The 22,349-nt window shown below is 39.6% G+C and overlaps 1 protein-coding gene across 2 annotated transcripts in view; it reads right to left on the bottom strand.

Annotated features, from left to right (window-relative positions):
• Grik1 (glutamate ionotropic receptor kainate type subunit 1) overlaps positions 1 to 22,349 on the bottom strand; it is a 425,830-nt gene that overhangs the window by 143,647 nt on the left and 259,834 nt on the right. For both annotated transcript variants that reach the window (XM_052158961.1, XM_052158962.1), the window contains exons 2-3: positions 11,791 to 11,958; positions 7,886 to 8,143 (exon numbers count right to left, since the gene is read on the bottom strand). In XM_052158961.1, coding sequence (XP_052014921.1) covers positions 7,886 to 8,143; positions 11,791 to 11,958 — 426 coding nt within the window. The remainder of the gene's footprint in view (positions 1 to 7,885; positions 8,144 to 11,790; positions 11,959 to 22,349) is intronic.

Below are 22,349 nucleotides of genomic sequence, written 5' to 3'. Positions count from 1 at the left end.
TGAGGCAAATGTCTGCAACCTGAGGTGCCACAAGTTTCTCAGAGTTTTATACTTCAACGTTAGTGTCATGCTGGCACAAAAATACCAATGCACACATAAGACAGCTTTAAAAAACTGTCAAAGCAAGAAAAAAATGACAAGTTGGGGCTATTCATGATGCTGCCTACATGGCTTTCTCAAAGACTCCTCACTCTTTGATCCATCCTTCAAGCATGCCCATGCTACAGTGGAAATGGGAGCAAGAGAAGGGGATGTACAAGAGAAACTTGCAAATGAGAACCATATTCAGACTCAGAGTGTTAGGCCTGTTCAGCCTCTAATGTGTTCCCGGTTCTTGATGCTCTCTTACTCTAATGTTAGCACCTCCATTTCCTGGCTTGGTTTCTGTTGAAGCAATCTGGCTTCTACAATTGTCATGAACACTGTCACCTACATAGAGTGCTTTATCAATACAACAACCTCCGTTAATAAATTATTGATTTGATCCTTTTTAATATCTTCTCCAGTGACTTTCCATTTCACACAGAGCACAAATTCTTCCAGGGGTCTCTAGTGCCCCACCAAGGGCTCCATCAACTCCTCTCCTCTGACCTGGTCTACCACCAATCTTATTCAATTCAGTTCCAATCATACTGACCTCTTCCCTAGCTCTATAATGTATTAAGACATGCTTTCCCCAACATTAGCAGCTAGCTTAGCTGGAACCTTCTGGTACCATATAACTCACCTCTTCTCCAGCCTCAACATTTTGCCCATACCTCCCTATTGAGAAGTGAGGTGGTTCCAAACACTGAAAATTGCATTCCAGCCTCCAGATTATTTTCTACTCTGCTTCTTTTTTCTCTTCAATATTATTTATCATGTTTGAAAATAAAAAACACATCACTTTGTGGAGGGTGAGTAAATAGGTTGTTCTTCAGGTTCCCATAGAAAATAAATATGTGAAGTCCACGTTTTCTATCTTATTTTGGTTCACTGGTGAATTACATGTACCTAGAAAAATCTACAAAGTACAGTAGATACACAGTGTATAACCAAACAGAATGGAACAGCATCATTAGATTAAAAAAAAAATGCTCTCATCAGATGGAGTCAAGAGGGAATGGTGCAATGGGAGTTTGAGTCCTGCAGGAAGTAGTCTACTAAGCATTGGAAACTAAATCTTGTCTTATGCAGGGCAGTGAAGAGTCCATGGTAAGGCCCTTCTATGACAAGAATCCTACTGTCTGAGGCCAAGGAAGAAAGTCCTAAAGAAAGCAAGAAATGCTCTTCTAAGAGTCCTATTGGTTGCTTAGAAACCCATGCTTTGAATCATCCCAAAGATGCTCCCCTTGCTTCTTCCTAATGATTTAGTCAAGCTTCATTGCACGGCCCTGCTCTGTAGATGTGTAGATCCCAACGGTGGCTCCCTTCCTCAGAAATCTCTCTCTTTTTTTCAGCTGAAACATTCAGACACTTAAACCTCACACACATATTCTGCACTTGAATATTATAATTGTACAATTAAGGAAGGGCCAGGACAACTGGGCAATAGAAAGAAAATCTAAGCACAAGGAAAGCCAGAGACTAGGGAAAGCTTATATGAAAGCAACCCTCTACTGTTGCATATGTTTGTGGTAGGGACCGAATACTGTGCTCAATGACATGTAAAATAATGATTCAAGGAACCTTAGTCATATATTAAAATTCTTTAAGATATGGGAGGGTTTTTAAAAAATCTTTTTTGTATATACATAGATTGTGTGTGTGTTGTATCTACTTAATATATGTATGTGTGTGCACAGATGCATGAACCCGTGCACACCCCAGCTGTGCTCCTGTCTCCAATCCCTCCATACTGTGCTGGGCTAGAAGCACCGTGTTGCTGTGCTTGGCTTTTTACAGGTGATTAGAGCTGGGGTCCTCAACCTTGCACATTTTTTACCACTCAAAATCTTTCTAGCTCCTATGTTTGGAAGATTTTAAATGATGGGTTAATCACTGAGATGCCACCTTTTACCTCAAGGTATGCTCACCAGCTGTTCCTGGTGGAATTTTCTATCCAGGTATCTATTTGCATTGTTTGATCATTTTCCTTTTTTGTTTGAGTTTTATTTAAATATCTACCATTAAGTACTATCCGGATATCCTTACATAAATTTACAAATCTCCCTGTCCAGTCCCTCAAACATCATTAGCTGTTTTCACTTTTTTTTTCATAACATTTACTACTATTTACATATGAAATATTTAGTTTGGTGTTTTGTTTAGATAAACAGGCTGGAGAATTCAAAAGGTCAGAGATATTTTTGCTTTTGGTTTGCAACACTTTTGCTATTAGTAAGTGCTTATAACAAAGGCATCTAGCAGTGAATAGACAGACTGTTCTATCATTCTGTCTCCCTGCCTACATTGTGTATAAATGTGTGTGTGTGTGTGGGTGGGTGTGTGTGTGTGTGAGAGAGAGAGAGAGAGAGAGAGAGAGAGAGAGAGAGAGAGAGAGAGAAACAGAGACAGAGAGACAGAGAGAGAGAAAGAGACAGAGAGACAGAGAGGGAAGAGAGGGAGGGAGAGAGATATATTTATATTTTCATACTTGTATTCATTTTAGAAATTACCTGAAGAAAGCAGACACCTTTTTATGACAAAACCAAACAACCTATAGCAAGCACACTGGGAAAGGGAGCCAGTTACAGCACAGTCAAAGGAAACACCAAGGATTATGCATGCTGTTTCCTTGCTTGGTTTCCCCAGTATCTCAGGAACATTACCAGATCTGTCTGGATATGGGTATTAAGCCCATTTACTGAAGGGAAGTTTAAATAGACTTGAGAGGAAGGACTGGTCAAACTCTAACATGGTTGTCTTCAGTTAGTCACACACTAAAGCCCAGGCCTGAGTGTGGTTTTCCCAATGAAACATAGATTAGTGCTTGCTTGTGTGGAGCTGTAGGTGTTTGCCTAACCAAGTGTAGTGGAACACTGAAATCCCAACTTCTCTGGCCCTCAAGTTCATGTTTCCTTGTAAAGAAATCATTCTTAGAATATCATCGGTTTAATGGAAGCAGCAACAGTTTTAGTCGTTAGTGCCCATTAACAGTGTTGGGGCTCAGACCCATGACATCATAGAGTGTAACACCTTTTAGCCCCAAGTTCCTTGAATGGGAAGCGATGAGGTTGGAAGGTTTCAGGAGCAAGGATTCTCTCTCTCTCTCTCTCTCTCTCTCTCTCTCTCTCTCTCTCTCTCTCTCTCTCTCTCTCTCTTTCTCACACACACATACACACACACTGTGAGATTCTTCACCAAGGCAATGCTGAGACACCTATTCTTTCTTTTGTCCCCTGAAGAGTCAGTCCAGGATGTTCTCCCACTTATGCCAAGAAAAAGGAACACAACACTGTGTCCCAATTTAGGTTCCTCCGTGTCACACAAAATAGTAATTTTCATTGTGTGCTATGCCCTGAGTGATTCCATTATTATAAAACAGCAGGATGCAACCATAGTGAGTGTAAATGTTGGTGTGGAATTCTTCTGTACCTTGCTAGTATGAATAAACCACCAACAATCCAGCATGAACCAGGAGACAGAATGATGTTAAGGCGTTTTTGAACAGGCAACATCACCATTTATGACTTTATCAAATTAATATTCAATCAGAAACACATGGATGCATTGGTGTTTTAAATTCCTCTATAAAAATTGTCAGGGCTGGGCCCCTTAGCACACTTACCCACCAACGGCACTTTGTCAACTCATATACAAAAGAAGGGACATTTAATCCTTCAGTGCAGTGACAGCCACCACCCTCTCATAGGACCATATGATGCATATGCAACAGTATCAGCAAGTAATGAACCCTCAGTTCTCTACCCAGGGCTTCAGTTTGCCATAAGCCTTTGCTTGAAACAGCTCCCTGGTATCCATTTGCCTGGACACAGCCCTGGCTTTTAGAACATCTCTGTGCTTGTTTAAGGTGGTGTGGCTTAGTTCTGTAATATCTAATCCCAGTAATGGTCCTCTTGGCATCTCTATCAGCACTGTTCCTGTGCCTTCAGCAAGGCCTCTTCAAGCCCTGCAGCCTTTAAACCTTCCCAGTGACATTCTGTAGTATTTATGTAAAGGGGAATGTGATCTAAGAGCTAATATTAGCAATTGAGATTGCAACAAAAGACCCTGTGACTGCCAATGGCCACTACCAAGTAAAATTAGTAGTCTTCAATGTACTAAAGGCAGCATAATTGATGTAGCTTTTGAGTTTATTGCAAAAACGCAAGCAGGATGATTTCTGACACAGTTCATCCACCTCAGAAAGCTGGTCCTGTAGTTGGTCCTTCTGATTTGTATCACAATTATATCATACATTTTGGCCTTTCACATTTCTACACAGGTGTCCATTCTTCATTCAAATTAAGTATAAACATAGACAGGGCTTCAAGAATGGGAACAATAGCTTAGTGGTAGAATAGTTGCCTGCTATGTGCAGTGCCCCTATAACACACATACCTTTTTATATACATATGTTCATACATGCGTACAAATATACATACATACATTCATTTATGTATGCATATATAAAATAAAGTCCAGGGCTCCCTGTGTCTTTTAGCATTTCTTCTAAAGGATCTTGGCATTATGTGAAAATATGGTCATCCATTTTTTTCCATTATCAATCCATTATTCCTTTGTCTTCCTAATTTCTTTCTGTTATAATTATGTTTATGCTATGGCTGTTAGTTATGGCTTTTATGATGGATAAGGAAAGGTGCCAGTCACTTTTGTCCTACACTGAAGAAAATTTGTCAAGAGAACTAAGATGGCCACCTGGAGAGATGCACAGAGGATGAGGGGAAGAGTGATGAAGATGGATTTGAGAAACAGAAAATTGTGAAAGAGGAACTACCCAGCTTCATAGATGGGGCTAAGCCTCAGCCTTTACATGTGTTTGGTCTCCCCCCTATTTCTTTCTCCTTCCTTTCTTTCTCTCCGTCTTTCTTGTGCATCTTTATATTTCTTATCAGGGTAAACTAGAATCCCAATGTCAAGTCTAGCCAAGTATATATACCTTTATAAATAAAGTTTTATTGCCATATACCATGCCTACTCACCTACATATTACATATGAACACTTAGCAAAGTGGTTGTGCCCAAGAATATATGACCCCAATACTGTGCTGTGCATTTGCTGTTTATGTAAAAAGTTTGCTGGCATAACTGGCAGGGTCCACATTTGGCTGAACTAGGTCTTGAGAAAGCAGAAACTGCTGAATAGATTTCATGCTGCATTTGGTACTTAGCTTCTCAGCTTTCTGCTGTGTGTTAAGGGAAAAAAGCCAGGCTTCCACAGGGGTCTAATGAACCAGAGAGAGGTCCTACGAACAGCAAGTTCTCAGGATGTCTCAAAGCACCACAGCATGTGAGACTTGGATATAAGTAAGTGATGTGGGTACCTGGGGATGAGGAAGGGAAAAGATGGAGTGTGCCGAAACTTCCCTCTTTTTACAAGCACTTTAGAGTCCTTCTATACTTTACAGTGTAGAGGACCTCTGCCTGCAAGTATTGAGTCAATTGAATTTTGTCCTCAGAGACTTGCATGCTGCTCCCATTGACTTCGATGGGAGTAATGGGGCATTTTGTCCCACGACATCTGTGCTGGCTTCAGGCTATTTAACAAACTCCTACTGAACAAATCCAAGCAAAGTGCTCTTTAATGGGTACTTAATTCTGTTGTAGAAATAGGTGCTGAGCACACCTAAGTCCTTTCTTTTCCTTCAGGTCTGCTGTTTCCTCCTTTTTATGGCTTGATAATTACTGCACTGGAGAAGCCTGAGTCAGGCAGTGTTAAACCCACTCCAAGTCACCAAATGTCTGCTTTTATCGATCTCAGTTGATCTGCTTACCCTCTAGGTTCCAATTTAATGGCTCAATTGATTATTCATTTACATTTTTAATGTTGTAGGCAAAATCATTTTAACATGAATCATCTGAAACTTAATGGGTAACATGCAGAGTCATTTGGGATATTCATTTCAACAAATATTTATTGGGCATCTGAGCTCAGATGAACCTACCAAGGATAAAAAGGTCATTCTACTTTATCGTCAACACTGAAAAAAAAAATGATGTGCTGATGTTTTTGGTGTGCAAAGGGCCTGCTACTCTGAATGGGTTCCTGGTTGTTTAAAGGTAGTTAGGACACCAATTTTGTATAATTAAATTTTGTCTGCACACACCTTAAAATCTACAATGCCCACATCATTGTTTGAACTTGTTGTTAAGCACAGGTATTCCTATAATTTATTTTCCTTTTAGATGATCATGCTTTGCTGGGGATGTAGAAAGCTTGAGTGCTTATGCCAACGCAAGCTCCCTAAAATGAGAGCTAGTTTGATTTTATTAGCTCAAAAAGCCACTTACCAAACACAGCAACATTTAACAATCTAACTGCACTTGTGTTTCACCGTAATGTTTTACCTGAAGGCTCTTTAAACATAGTTTGAGGAGTTTATTTCGTAACACGACGTCACCCTGTACATCAAGCAGGTGAAAATAAAACCACAGCCGCTGGTGGCGCACCCTTCCTAATAGGAACTGCTTAGCATAATCATATTTATGAGTTACATGTGTCATCACCTAGGGCTTTCACTTGTTTCTAAAATGAGATGAGACAGAAAAATGCATACATGGATACTTCTGATCAAAATAGTCACCTGTATCTGACAGTATAAGTGGAGCCAGAGTTTAATGCTGAATAGAGGATGTGTGGTACTCGTTTTCTAGGGAACAGCATGAGCTAATGCTTGCTGGAAAAGCAGTGAAAAAATGAAAAAGTGCCCAAATGCTTGGAAAGGCCTCCTTTTGCTAATTCTCACTGCCAGTTTAATAATAGTCTTATCATGAACCAGGCAGATGAAGAGAGGAGCTGTTCTAAATTCTTGGGCAAAGGTCAGATGGTCAATGGTATTAGTCTTTGTGCATGAAATTTTTGAACTCTTTTTTATGTACCTGGTTTATAACAGAAACATTCTAAGCAAAGCTAGAAATTCAGTTCTTAGGAATGCCTCATGTCAGAGACATGTACACACATCACTGATACGAAATGAGTAATGTTTCAATTTACAAACCCCTTTTTTCCCCTTGGTTCTCCTTGGTGCTTCCTGGTGTTCAGAGGTTTAGTCCATTATTATCAAGATGGGAGCATGGCAGCATCCAGTCAGGCATGGTGCAGGAGGAGCTGAGATGTCTGCATCTTCATCTGAGTGCTGTTAGTGGAAGACTGACTCCCACGCAGCTAGGATGAGGGTCTTAAAGCCCACACCCTCAGTGACACACCTATTCCAGCAAGGACACAACTCCAAATAGTGGCACTCCCTGGGCCAAGCATATTCAAACCATGATACCCTGGCTCAGAAAAAAGTGGAGAATAATTGAAGAAGACAGATGTCTGCCAGTGCGCGCATGCACACACGCACATGCACACACGCACATGCACACACACACACACACACACACACACACATACTACATGCATGCTCACAAGGGAGCCTGAGCTCTGATCAGCCCTGAAATGTGAGCAGAAGATAACCTCTGAACCTGTAAGCAAGCCCTAATTAAATGTCATTTATAAGACTTGTCTTGGTCATGGTATCTGTTCACAGCAGTAAAACCCTAACTAAGACAATGATTTTTTTTTAATACAACTAAATTTGTTGAATTAGCTATACAAGACATTCCCAAATTCTTTTAGAATTTTCAGTTAGCATATGTGAGACAGTGTTTTCTGGCTGTATTGTCTGCCGAATCTCATGGTGGGTAGAGCAAGCCTGGACAGCATGCCTGTGTGTGTGTGTGTGTGTGTGTGTGTGTGTGTGTGTGTGTGTATGTGTGAGAGAGAGAGAGAGTCTCATACCTGTACTGTCTTCGTACACCACCGTCACTGTTTTCCAGTTGTAATAGAGGACCAGATCCAGGACTGCCCTGCTGATAGCCGCATAATCCGGGTAGAGGTTGATGTAAAATAAGTCTCTGTTGTCCACAGAAGGGTGTTTCCAGCGAGTCTGAATGTGTGGAACTTCCAGAGCATTGCAAATAGACTGGACAGCACTGACAGAGGAGCTGTGGGAAGGGCCGAAGAGGGCGGCCACCCCGAGAGCCAGCTGGTCGCATGCTGGTAATATCCAAAGACAAGGGAAGGGATTGTGAAGGAGGGAAGGTAGGGAAAGGGTGAGAAGGAGAGAATTCTATGAATTTGTGCTTTCTTTACACAGTTTCTCTACTTAACTGTCAGAGAACCCTCTATAATTCCCATCTGTTTGCTGCTGTCATTTCATTCCAGCTTCTAATAATCTTTAGATAGTAAAATACTGATCAGTATAAATGTACAGATGATCAGCAATCTATCACAAGGCCAACTCCCTGCAAATAAAGATGAGTTACTCGTCTCAGTTCATTACCTTCAACCAGATGAAGGCTAAATTCTTCACTTGATCCCATGAGCACTCTGTGAGCTAACTAGCAAGCCATTTGTCAAAGGAATGTCCTATGAATTAAGTTCTGACATATGGGAGGGTGACAATGGAGAGATTAGTATGGACAGAGAATGCAGAAGACCTTGTGGGTGACTACAAAATGCTTTGACTCCCATCTTTCTGAAGCTCAGATAGGAGTTTCAGCACTTGTTTTTCATTACATGAGTTTTTTTTTTTTTTTTTTACTTAATTGTTAGAGAATCCCCTGTAATTTCCACACCAAATTGCTATCTTTCCAGCTTCCAATATTCTTTAGATAGTAAAATACTGACAGGTGTAAATGTACAGCTGATCAGCAATAAATAAATCAGCAATAAAGGCCAACTCCCTGCAAATACAAATGAGTTACTCAGATAAGACGATCAGATTATTGAAATATTTGTACAGTGCATAAAAGCAGGAAGGATACCTAATTAGTTATAGTGGAATGGCATGATCTAAAGGGATCTTTAGAAGGCACTAAGTCTACCCTACTCATTTCATATGGACTCACAATGGACCTAATCATGGCTACTGGATAGTAATAGGGTTGAACCAGAACTTGTGAACTCCAGGTCAAGGTCAGGCTTCTTTCTTCTTCAATTATCAGTGAATCATAATTAAATTCCACATTTCAAATTTTATTCCTACCATTTTTTTTGTTATAAGAACAAAAGTATCTATTATGAGAAGTTAGAATATTTGCAGTGTAGGGAAGACCAAAGGCTCTATCATCAGCCCATTACCTTGGAATAATACTGATATTTCAGAAAATTAGGATTGCTGTTCAAGCATAGTGTGATGCATTGGTGCCTTTATTGAATGAAAATACTTTCTTGTTAAGGTATAATTTCAAATTCAAGAGCATATTTCCACTGTCGGAAAAACAGATCACTGGGCAGGGATGGTGTCATTTATCTAGGCCATTCTTATACATTTAAGTGTCGAAGCTTCTCTTAATTTTTGACCATGATGAGTAATATTTCAATATTTGTACTTTTCTCTGTCTCTTTAATTACTTCTTTGATGTAGATTCTAGGTGGTAGAATTTACCATCTACTACCAAAAAAGTCTTTATATTTTAAAATTATTTTAAAAATAATTTTGATTATTTTATCCAAATTCCCACCCAGAAAAATTAGTCTATACTCTACTTCCATGACGAGCATTATTTATTAACCATATGTAAGTGGGTGTTAAATATAGGTTTATGTGCCTCCTTCAAATTTAAATTGTAATTATTAAAAATGAATTTGAGAGTTGTGATAATAATTGAATAACTAACTTAAATAAATAGGTTTATAGAAATGAATTTATGTTAGGGATTTTATAATTATGCCATTTTACAAAAAAAAAAAAGAAACACAATATGTTTCTATAAATTTCTTGGAAGTAATTTAGAGAGAATCTAGAGTAAAATTTTGACGGCCTTGTTATGGCCATCTAAGGGGTGGCTGATGTTGGCAGTTATTTTTAAGGACAGCTTCTGACCCTCCAGTTGCTTGGTGCTGATTGTCTGCACGAGCTATAGAGATGCAAAGGTTTCTTTCTGCAATGTACTGAAGGTGTAAGTTGTCACTGTTCTCCCAAGCTTACTTCTGTATGTATATTCATTAGCCAGAAAAATGTGAACATGGAAGTATGCAAATTGTTATCTTATCCCACATGAGAGGATTGAGATTCCTCTTAATGTGTAACCACTCTAGGATACTAGTATTTCTTGACAGAAAAATCAATCTTCTAGAATTCTGTTCGTTAGAGTGTTTAATTTACAAGTATGGTTGGGTTTTCAGATCACAAGAAAGCCTTTATTATGTGTGTGTATGAGGGCAGGGCTGAAGGATCCCATTAAATGCCATTGGCTTAGCTTACTGTGGTGTTCTTCAACAGTATAAGAGAGAACCAGAGCCAGAGAGCCAGAGAGCGAGTGAGTGAGTGAGTGTGTGTGTGTGTGTGTGTGTGTGTGTGTGTGTGAGAGAGAGAGAGAGAGAGAGAGGGAGAGAGAGAGAGAGAGAGAAGTACAGATATAATTCAGACAGTGCATATATAATGATGCCTAATAATCTTTAAAATGTTAGACAAATTTAACTATTTTTATTAAGTGTTCATAGGCAACTCTGACCTATAAGAAATCTCTCACTCCACTTTTATTTTTGAGCTATGTGGCCCAGGCTGGCTTCATATTCATCTCCATATCTTTAATGCTGGGATTTTAGGCATATACCACCATGTCCATTCTTCTTCTATCTTAAGAAAAACAGGGTTATTATAGCAAGATTATGTTATATGTGGAAGCATTATTATCGTATTAATCTTTACTTGATAAAGGAAGTTTTTTATTTTGTATGTAATGCCTTCAGGCAAATGTTTCAGGCAAACATACATCCTTTGATCTAACAAGATAATTTCTGCTAATCCTTACCATGAAGTTACTTGGAAATCACCAGAAATATGGAGTTGGTTATGTGTGATTTGTATGTCTGCAAAAGGCAAAGCGTGTTCTGGAAGGAAAAGAATTCTTGACAGACACAAGATGAGCAGCAACCTTTACTTTCTCAAAATCTTTATACTGTGTGAAGGCAATGCCTTTGTTAGAGGCCATGCATCAGGTATATGAAATCATTAGAAAATTGTTCTAGAGGTTCATGTGGGATATGTAAATCAGCCCCACTCTTCCATAAGCACCAGTCCATATGGTCAAGTTTGCAGACTACATATAAATTAAATTCCTTTTTGAGTACTTGTTTTCTGTTCAGAAGTAAAAGTAAAATTAAATTGTGATTTGTTCTCACAGATTTAATTTTCACATTTTTTTATGATTTAGCAGAAAAGTACAAAAACAACAGCAAGAAGAAAATGAGTAGATGTTAGATCAGCTCAGCAGTTTGTTGAAGCTTTTTTGTGATCCTGGGTTTGACTTATGTATGTCCTGTTACTTCCCCATGCTTGGTGGATGTGACCTTCCACAATGTTTTATTTGACTACACTGTACAATTTCATGGTGGTATCTCAGCTTCAGGAAGGAAAAACAGATCAAACCTGACATTTTCCATTCACAGCTGAACCAGTTAATCATAGAGTAGAGGGCATTGAAGGGTAAGCTAAACAGAAAGGCCCAGAAAACAGGACCAGGTAGTGTTCACCAGATGAGTTCAGATCGCATTGATCAGTGATGTTGGGGACCAGGAATTCCTACCACCCATTTGCACTAAGATACCTACTTTGAAAAGGGGTGAGCAAGAGAAAAGGTGACCCATGCAGCAGACTTATCCCTCAAAGAAGCTTTGTAAAGTAGGAAAACTGTTACCTCTTCGGGAGGCTTCAAAACTATCGAATAGATTAATTCTCTGGATGTCATAGGTTAATGTGGTATTGGGCATCAGGGTTCGGTTTCGGTTAATACTGGTGACTGCAAACTTGAAAGCTAATTCTTCAACATTAACAGGTTCATTTTCCACAGTTTCAAAAATCCCTCCTGCAGAAGCAAAAGAGAGATGCATGAGAAACATTAGACAGGATGCCACAGCACTGTTTTAAAAGAAGACTGTAAACTGCAAGCAAAATATCCAAACCATAAATACTGGGATGACCAGAGGAGATATAGAAGCCAGGCTGAATCAGGAAGCAGTAGATGCATACACATAGTTCTTTCTGCATTAAGTATGCAAGAAATTTTAGATTCCATACTGGATGTATAATGCTTCTTAGATGATATAAATGGATTCCAAATATTGCATACCATGGTATCATAATCGATAATGCAATAGAAAATAATTTTTCTGACTTTCACAAGCGTTCTGCTGTGTTTGATCTAGACATAACTTAAACTCTATTCTTGTAGGTATTCCTGCCTTGGAATTACAACTTTTCTATTGAAAACAGAGGTTTGAGGAGCTAGTGTAATGACTCAGCAGCTATGGGCAGATATGTGGCTCTTCTAGAGGACCCAAGCTCAGTTGCCAGAATCCACACTAGATTGCCTTACCTAACTGCTTGAAAGCCAATATCCAGAGCACATATATTGCTGGGAGCCTGCACTCATGTCTACCCCAAACCTCACATTCATGTGCATATCTTCCACACTCATGCACACTCCATCTCTACTCTCATGTGCAGCCCAACCCCCACCCTCATGTGTACCCCCACCCACTCACTCATGTACACACACACAGTATGCGCATAACTCCACGCTCACACTCATGTGTGCTCCACTCTCCCCACATACTCATGCGCCCATCCCACTCACACACATATGCATGATTAAACATAATATAAATTTGCTTTAAAAAGCAGACCTTCTAGACCTAACTGTAGTAGGGTTGGGCAGGGAAGGACTGGGGATAAAACTGAATAATCCCACTCTGAGATCTTTTTAGAATGAAAACATCATGTCTAGGTTTTAGAGCTCAGAATCCTGGGGTTATATCCTAATGTGTTCCAAAGCATATGGTCAGATTTAAAGGTAATTTTCTCTGTTTGAAAAATCATTTAAATATAGCCCAAAGCAAACTTGAATTCTAATTCTGGGGAAATATGTTCTTTCATGTCCTAGGTTCTATTATCTTAACCATGAATACCTATCTCACTACAGATAATAATATTATAGCACTGCAGGTGTCATCAGAGACTCTAGCTCAATCTTTGCGAGAAATATTGGCGCTGGATAGAGATGATGTAGATATGATTAGCTGTATGTTCTTAATAATCTTCATGTTTAGTCCTGAGATTATCTCTGTAGAGACAGATCATTTCATCGAAGCGGTGCAAACTGACCTCTGTTTAGCTTAGTTCTTGATTTACCTGATTCATTGCTTCCCTCTGAAAATAGACCTTAACACATGCCTGTGGCATGCCGAATGCTAGAGGACTGCAATTTATCTGCTTTCATTGTTCCTGGCTAAGGGTCAGATTTAGGTATTTCCAAACTTGTGAATGCTATAAATTCTCTTTGATTCAAGCAAACATACAAGCATACATGCACACCTCCCCACCCCCCAACCCCCACACACCCACACACACACACATACACACACACACACACGCACATACACACACATACACACACACACACACACACACACACTATCTACAATAAAAGCACACATAGTCATCATGTGTATGACTTCTGTTGGTTCTTTCTCAGATGGAGAACTCCAATATACAGGTTTTAACTAAATGTAATTATACTGGCCCTACTTTGAAAGATTAGGTTTTTGTAAAGCACATATATAGCTTTCTGTGCAACTGACTCTCTTAATTAACTATAGTGTCTACTTATGAAAAATAAGAAGGCCTATAGTAACCTAACTTGGCTTCTTTCAGGTAATTTCTGCCATTTAGAGATCAATAGCTTGAACCACTCATGTATAGATATATTACTACTACAGTTCTCTATAAAACCATAGTTAAGAATAATGATGATGTCATGTTAACTTTAGGGTCTTTCCCCTAAAGACCCAGGGGAGACATTTGTTCCAAAAGTAGTTTTAAGAAAATGCTTGTGTTTTCCTTGTGTCATTAGGGATGGACTTTCACTTTCTCTGGGTGCTGTGAGCCCATGGTGGCCTGACAGATGAAGAGGTTGGGTGAGAAGCACTTGAGTGGTCCCAGGAAGATTGATGTAAAATGAGCTTATTGCTGTGGTCAAGGTGGCCCACATAGAGGACTCTTGATATTAGAGTTTCCATAGCAGTCATTAGCAATTGTTGGTTCATAAGTCTATTTCCCCATCCCCAGCAAGAGCCCTGTGACAGAGCCTCCATGGCACTCAGAATCTGCCTCTGTGGAGACCAAGGCATCTTAAGATGCTCATGCTTGAACTATGTAGGGTCCAAGTCAACCCCAGCCTTCACGGAGAGCATCCGCTGGGTGTGGGATAGGCCGTGACAGGGGATATGCTCCTGGATAAAGAACAGACATTCTGACATGTGGACCCTTGCTTTGCCTCATGCTTCTTTGAGATTTTTAAGTTGTGGGAGGAAAATCATCCTCACGTAGCTCTTCTACGTCGTTTTCATCAAAACTTTGTAACCAATGAACAAAGTAGCAAATATTTTTCCTACTCTTAGTAGGAAAAAATCTTAGTAAATGAAAAAGAAACAGAGATAGTACATATTGTTACTGAATAATTCAGTCACAAGCCTCATGTGTGACAAATTCATGTGTCTGCTCATCCAATATGCAGGTGCGCGTTCCTATTCTCACTTCACCAAGGTACGTATACTTTTGTCATGTCTAAATGTGGGTGATAATTCTCCATTGCTCCCCTAGCCTATAGAGTAGATGGGAAAATTTAGCCCACTATTCTGAAAACACAATTATTTCCCAGAGAAGGGTCAGTGTTATTGAATATTGGTGATGCCCATATAAACCAGTTGTTACCCATTTTAGAACTTCCTGCTCAGCTCAAAATTATCCCTTTGGTCTACAGTTAATTTTGCACAGAGATGAATGTTCTTGGATTTAAAAAAAGTATTAACTTATTTATTATGTATCTAGTGTGTAGGTGACCTCCATTTTGGTACTTTAGGGGAAATGTCTATCATTTGCCAAATGAAAATCATGCACCGTGTCACTGGCTCAACACATCACCACATTCTCCTTTCCTTCTAAGGAGAGCATCCGACAGACATCCCAGATCTACAGGAAGATGCGGTGAGCAGACTGCTGGAGAAGCACTGAGAAAACAGTGTCTGCTCAAACAGGACAACGTGGTTGTTAACAGAAGCAAGGCTGGCGCCTCAGAAAGTGGGTGCAATGAGGCGATGAGGCTTAGCCTCCTCGTATCCATAGCTGCAGAGTAATATGTGGAATGCTCAATCCTAAAGGCAGAGGCTTTACCTTTGTTAGTAACCAACACTTCCTGTCTTAGTAAATGGAAAGGAAACAGAGATAGTGCATATCATTCCCGAATAATTCAGTCACAAGCCTCATGCGTGACAAATTCGTGTGTCTGCTCACCCAGTAAGCAGGTGCGCGCTCCTGTCCCCTATGCCTAGGGACACCTACGTGATTCATTCTTCTCTCCCTCTCTTTATCTCCCCATCTCCCTTCCCTCTGCTCCTCCCCTTCCCTTCTTTGTCTTACTGTCCTTTCTCACCTCTTTCTTTCCTCCTCTTTTTCTACTTTCCCATCCTCCTTCTTTCTGTCTTCTGTTTTTTTCTATCTCTTTACTTTTTGAGATTTGTGGACAGGGCTCTTTGATGAGATATTGAAATCCTTCTGGTAGTGTCTTTGTGAGCCCCACTTCTGGCCTCGGCCATCTGGAGGCCTGATTCCCACCTGTCAGAAGGAAGTCTACACCCTCCATAATTGCTGTTCTCTCTTTATTCTTATAGCCTAGTCTCCCCTTGCTGTCCCTCTTCCTACTGAGATCAAGGCACCTCTATAAATTTTGATCTTTCTCATTTGAGCTGAGCTGACCATAACTGTTAGTGCTAAGGTGACCAGCTGTGGACAAAGCTAGAACATATGAAGTTCAGAAGTTACTTTAAGGCCTGATGAGTGTGGAAAAGACACTCATCCATCCATCTATCTACCTACCTACCTATCTATGTATGTATGTATCTATCTATCTATCTATCTATCTATCTATCTATCTATCTATCTGTCATCTATCTATTGTCTGTCTAAATTTCTGAGGTAATATCAATGTTATAGAATGAGAGAAGACTTTGAGAAGTCAGAATGAACAAGCTCTTTCCTCCTTTGGGCTTTCACTGGTAAGCATGGCACATAAAGCCCAGAGGTGTGGGTGTCCATGCTTGCTTTCATCACTTACATCAAGCATGAGAAGTTTTGGTGAAGGACCTTTTGTCATTATTGTGATGTGCATCAGGCTGAGTGCTACAGATCACACACCTGTGCTTTTAGCCTAGATGCAATTTGGTATCAACCCCTCTGCCTGATCAATCAGGAAGGTGAGCAAGACCAAAGGGGATCAGAAATACACAGCCCCTGATTCCTTCTCCTCCGTACCCCCAAACTGCTTGCTGCTCTGTGTCACAGCTCAGGATTCTTGGCAAAACTAAGCAAACATAGGGTTAGAAGCTAAGCAGAGTTCCATATTTGATCTTCATGGTTGGGTGGCAAGATAATTTGTGCACTGAGTGAGCCATATTCTCAGACCCTACATAAAAATTCTGGGCACAGTGGCAGGCTTGTCATCTACAATGGGATCCTTAGAAGCTCACTGGCCAACTGGTCTAGCTAATTGGAAATCTCAGGTTCATTTAGAGACTTTGTCTTAAATAACCACGTGGAAACGTGGGAGATGGAGTATGATACCCAGTATCTGTCTACCATCACTTTGCATGTAGGGGCATATACACATCTGTGCATTCAGGCATATGCTATACACTTAAAATATAAACTGGTATTTTCTCAAACTAGAAATTAAGCTCTTAAGAATTATGCTCTGGCTTTCTATACAGATAGTTCTTTTATTTTGGTACTTCTTACAGTTTGGTATGTGTTATAAATGACAAAATGGGTATGAGTTTGGAAAATATTGTGTGTATTTAGACTTATATTTGAAGGCCTTTGTGTTTCCTGTGTTGCTTTTCTCCCACTGGTCTACTTGGATGAATAGAGATTGGTACAAATAATGCTTATACTAAACATAACATATATGTGTATATTTACATACACACATACACTATACTCCCGCACAGCTACCACACATAGCCATCAAATAAATAATATAAAACAAATAAGGACTATGTTCACGTTTTGAGTTAATTTGAATTAAAAAAATCCCTTTTTCTGTGTGTACCTCATTTTCATGACCTGAAGTATTTCCACCCTAAGCTCATATACTGAATTCCTAACTCCAGTGCCCAATACCTAAAAACTGTCTGCATTTTTCAAGGCAATTTAGGTTAGGATGCGGCAGCATGGATGTGCCCTGATCCCGTCTGTTATTAGAGAGAAAGAAAGTGATGGTGGAAAGATGGCTCAGCAGTAAGGAGCGATTCTTGTTCTTTCAGAGCACCTGGTTCTCAGTTTTAGTACCTACATTGCCGCTAACAACCATCTGTAATTTCAGTTCCCAGGATATGACACTTTGTTTTGGCCTCTACAGATTTGTGAACCAATGGTATGTGGATCATACCATTTGTGAATCAATGGTATGCAGGCAAAATTCCTATACATATAAAATATAAATAAATGAATCTTTAAAACAAAAAGAGACTGGAATTCACTAACACACAGTATATACCTGCATACAATCATGCAGAAGAAGTTTACATGAGAACAAACAGAAATGAAGTGGTGATCTGCAGGCAAGGAGAAGGCAGGCCTGCCATCCATTCATCCTGTATTTCCAGCCTCTCAGACAGGATGAAAAGACAGTTCTATTTCTACTATTTGAACTAGGTAGTCTACTTATCCTGTTTGTTTGTTTGCTTGTTTGTTTTTGTAGCCTTAGGAAGCTAGCTAGGTCTTTTTACCCTAAGGGCTTTAAAATGAAAACAAATTTAGTGGTTTAGTGTCAATCAACTTTATCTAAATAATGCTTTCTTCTGGGAACTGTAATGTAAGATAAACAAAGAGAAAGTTGCTGCCAATCAGTTTAGGAGGCCAAAGTGTGTGGTCACAGTGCACTGCTGCTACTCTTGCTGCAGTTACCTGACAATCACTTGTGGAAAGCACATATAGCACTATACTGCTCATGGACGAGGTTGTCTACAAGGAGTGATGACGGATGGAGAGAGGGGTGTTCAACAGAAAGCTTTTCATTTGCCCCAAGTAATTTCATGTGGACCAAGAAGAAACTTGTTTGCCATGGCAAATCTTAGTACTATTGGATTAATAACATGACCACTGTGAGCAATGTGTGGCACTCAGAGGAGGCCAAGAATAAATGGTCCATTTCATGAGCCTTCTGAACACACACAACAGCTGCTGTGCATGTGTCAGCTTTCTTTCACTATAATAAAATACCTGAGGTACTTAACTTATAAAATGAGAAGGTATATTTGGCCCAGCATTTGGGAGATTCTTGCCCATGATTTATTGGCTCCTTGGCTTTGGGATATGACGAGGTAATAAATCATAGGAAGATTATTTGGAGCGCACACTGCATGATTTGTGACCAGAAAGCAAAGAGGGGAAGAGAAATGTCCTCTTTGAGGATATTCCTGTAGTGACCTAAGGTTTTCCATGAGGTTCTAGCTCATCAAGGTCTTCAGCACCCTGAACAGTGCCACTCTGGAAACCAGACCTTTAGCAAACTGATCTTTTAAAGCATATACAACATTTGAACTGTAGCAAATATTTTTCAAACTTAGCTCATATTCCATTCTTCCAGAATCATAACAGGAAAGGGCTGAACAAACTTTTTTGAAGATTCAAGAGCCCACCAATTTCTTTACTTTCTTTTGGGCTTCCGGGGATATCCAATCTTTGTAGACTGCTTCAGTCACAGTTTCTATGGAGCATATAAAGTATAACATAGATACAGAGGACCTATGGGCCAGGTCACAGACCTTAGAAAGCATGATATTATTTTTACCAACCATCAATATCCTAACTGGGGTTGCATGGAGTATGAGTAGGAGTTATAACAATGACTCACTTCATCCCTTGAAAAATATCAAGAAACTGAACCAGAGAATTTTTTACGCATTTAATGATAAAACAACATGAAAGTCATGTGGGAGCAGAGTCGCATTCCAACAAAAAGATGATTGTTTTGACTAAACATGACTTATAATAAATACGTATCCTGTCTTAGTCGGGATTTCTATTCCTGTACTAACATCATGACCAAGAAGCAAGTTGGGGAGGAAAGGGTTTATTGAGCTTACACCTCCACGTTGCAGTTCATCACTAAAGGAAGTCAGGACTGGAACTCAAGCAGGTCAGGAAGCAGGAGCTGATGCAGAGGCCATGGAGGGATGTTTCTTACCGGCTTGCTTCCCCTGGCTTGCTCAGCCTGCTCTCTTATAGAATCCAAGAGCACCAGCCCAAAGGTGGAACCACCCACAAGGGGCCCTCACCACTTGATCACTAATTGAGAAAATGCCCCACAGCTGGATTTCATGGAGGCACCTCCCCAACTGAAGCTCCTTTCTCTGTGATAACTCCAGCCTGTGTCAAGTTGACACACAAAACTAGCCAGTACATATACCAATAGCTATTTTAGAAATGCAGTAGATTTGTATTGTGCATAATATGAATATATACATGCATACACACACACACACACACACACACACACACATACATATACAAGTTTTTATATGTTTTGGTCCATGAATCTTTCACAGAATTTAATAATTCATCCAACAAGTCAGTACTTCTTCTGGCCATTTATTCATAAAATATTTTGTGTGGTAAAAACCAGTGCTGTATGAGGCACTGGGAATATCCCCTGTACAAAAGAGATGAATTGTAATACCCATCAAAGTGCACTCATGCCATTCCAATATTGGAAGGCAGAGGCAGACTGTTCTCTGTGAGTCTGAGACCAGCCTGGTTGACATAGAGTTTCAGGCCAGGCCAAGGTTATATGGTGAGATTCTGAAGAGAAAGGGAGGGGCAGGGGGAGAAGGATGGAGGTAAGGGTGAGAATAAGATTGTGAATATATGATATTAGGAGCTTTTCTTCTGGAAGCTATTCAGAGGTGTGAAGGGGGCATTGGGATGCCTACTAAGAGGCCAGGCATATTTTACCCCACAATTACCTGAGTAAGAATATGAAAGAACTGAGGCGTGGATGGAAGATGTTAGGAGAACAGTGTTCTATTCAGAGGGAGCAAAGTGGTTAGAGACAGGAGCTAATTTGGGTAATTTTTTAAAAGACTTCCGTGGCTGAAATTAGGTGAGCCAGACTTCTGTAAAAGATCTTAACCAAGTGATAGATCTGGATTGGAGTAGATTACAGAGAGCTTAGTAAACAGTGATAAGGTTACAGTTCTAATCTAAGAGGCATGAAAAGTTAGCAGTAGACTTTGGACAGAGTGGTTAAGTGATGTTTCATATTGCAAGAGAAATCAGTATAGGTTTTGTGTTAGTGAGGAGACTTGCAAGAGGCAAACACAGGAAGATCTGTTCTTGTACCTGTTCTACAAGTGGCACTTCAGTAATTTAGCTGAGAGATGATGGTGATTAAGTTCAGATTGTTGTTATTGATGGTGTGAAAAATATCCCATTGAATAGACAGTAGGGTGGTATGGTTCTCTGACAAAGCATAAGAGATAAGAATGAAGGTTGGTGTGTTTGGAGATTTAAGTAGTCATTTATATTGCTGAAGAATAGGACAGGAAGCTCGACTTGGAGTGTGATTGATTACTCTGTGATGCCTCTTAGGTGCTTAAGAGAAAATGTCAGCTAGGGCGCTTACCAAGCTCATGCAGATGTTATAGATGTTTCTGAATGAGGAAGTTGGGGTGTCATTACAGTGGGAGCAGCATGTGAAGCAACATTCCTGGAGAAAAATCATTTAACTGCAAGTGCAGGTAGACAATCCAAGGAGTTCTCAGAGACAGGAAACGTGGGAATATGCAGGAGTTGAATCACTCAGATAACGTGAAGAGGCAGGACACTGTCAGTTCCCTGAATTTGGATTTCTAGCTTCTAGAATTGTTAGAGAATCCCTTACTTTTACTATATGTAACCAAGTTTAATGGTGAATGTGTGTGTGAGTGTGTATGTGTGTGTCTGTGTGTATCTTGTACGTACATCTGTGCATGTACTTGAGGACGCAAATCTGTGTGCTTGAGTGTGGAGGTCAGTGGTTAACAACAGTGTTGTCATCAATTCCTCTACTTTGATTTCGTTTTATTTGTTTTTGAGACAGGATTCCTTATAGAGCCTGGACCCCACCCATTCAGCTAGGTTGGTTAGCCAGTGTGCTCCAGGGATCCACTTATCTGTCTCTTTAGTACTAGGACTACAGATGTATTCTGCTACATCTGACATTTTGCATGGGCCCTGCTTGTCTAAACACAGATCCTCATGTTTTTGATAAGTATTTTATTGGGTAATCTATTTCAGTAGCCCTAAAATAATTTTCTATAGCAGCCATAGGGTACTGATGCAATATCCAGATAGACTTATTTTTTAATTTTTTCACATTGAATGGATTCAAAATAATTAAATTTTGGCACACAGTGCATTTTGATAAATCTATATATGTATACATCCATTTGTAAAATGTGTCCTGATACGATTAGTGTAAGAAGAATGTTTCCTACCTCCAGTATTTATTATTTCTTTTTGGTGAAAGCATTCCAAAATCTTCTGTTGTAGGAAATATAAATATATAGTGAACATATATAATAACTTACTTACTATATAGTCATACCACTATGCTTTGAAGACTAGAACTTTTTCTTTATGGTCAACTATATTTGATAGCTTTCAGTTGTGCTTTCCTGATATTTGCCACTATTAGCGGATTTTTAACTATGCCATTTCTTCTTTCTAAAGCGTCATTTCATTCAGCCCATTCAATAGCAATTTTTAACCTCTCTGATGCTATTTTTCAAACACTCCACTTAACTATATTACAGGATTTATTGGTATTTCTATTTATTTTATTTTCCTACTTCATTTGAAGAGTGCAGGTTCAGATCAGGTTATTGCTATGTGTGTGCTAATAAACTGTACACACCCCCAATTAGCTGCTATATATCCACTGTGATAAGCTGTGACATTCCTGAATTGTCATTCAGGAAACAAGGGCGATCTATTAAATGACAATCTAGAAATGGGAAGTTCTGGCGCTGGCTCCTGTTTTGCATTCATGTAGACGAACAACCATCCCAGAAGCTGTCAACAGAAAACAAGATGGCAATTTGATCTATTCCTTTGTTTATAGCTGCTCCTTAAATACACAATATTATATTGCCTCCCTTT

This window comes from Apodemus sylvaticus, chromosome 15 (genome assembly GCF_947179515.1).
Source record: "Apodemus sylvaticus chromosome 15, mApoSyl1.1, whole genome shotgun sequence".
Taxonomy (NCBI): Eukaryota; Metazoa; Chordata; class Mammalia; order Rodentia; family Muridae; genus Apodemus; species Apodemus sylvaticus.
The sequence above is the reverse complement of the archived record's forward strand: the minus strand, read 5'-3'. Positions and strand labels throughout refer to the sequence as shown.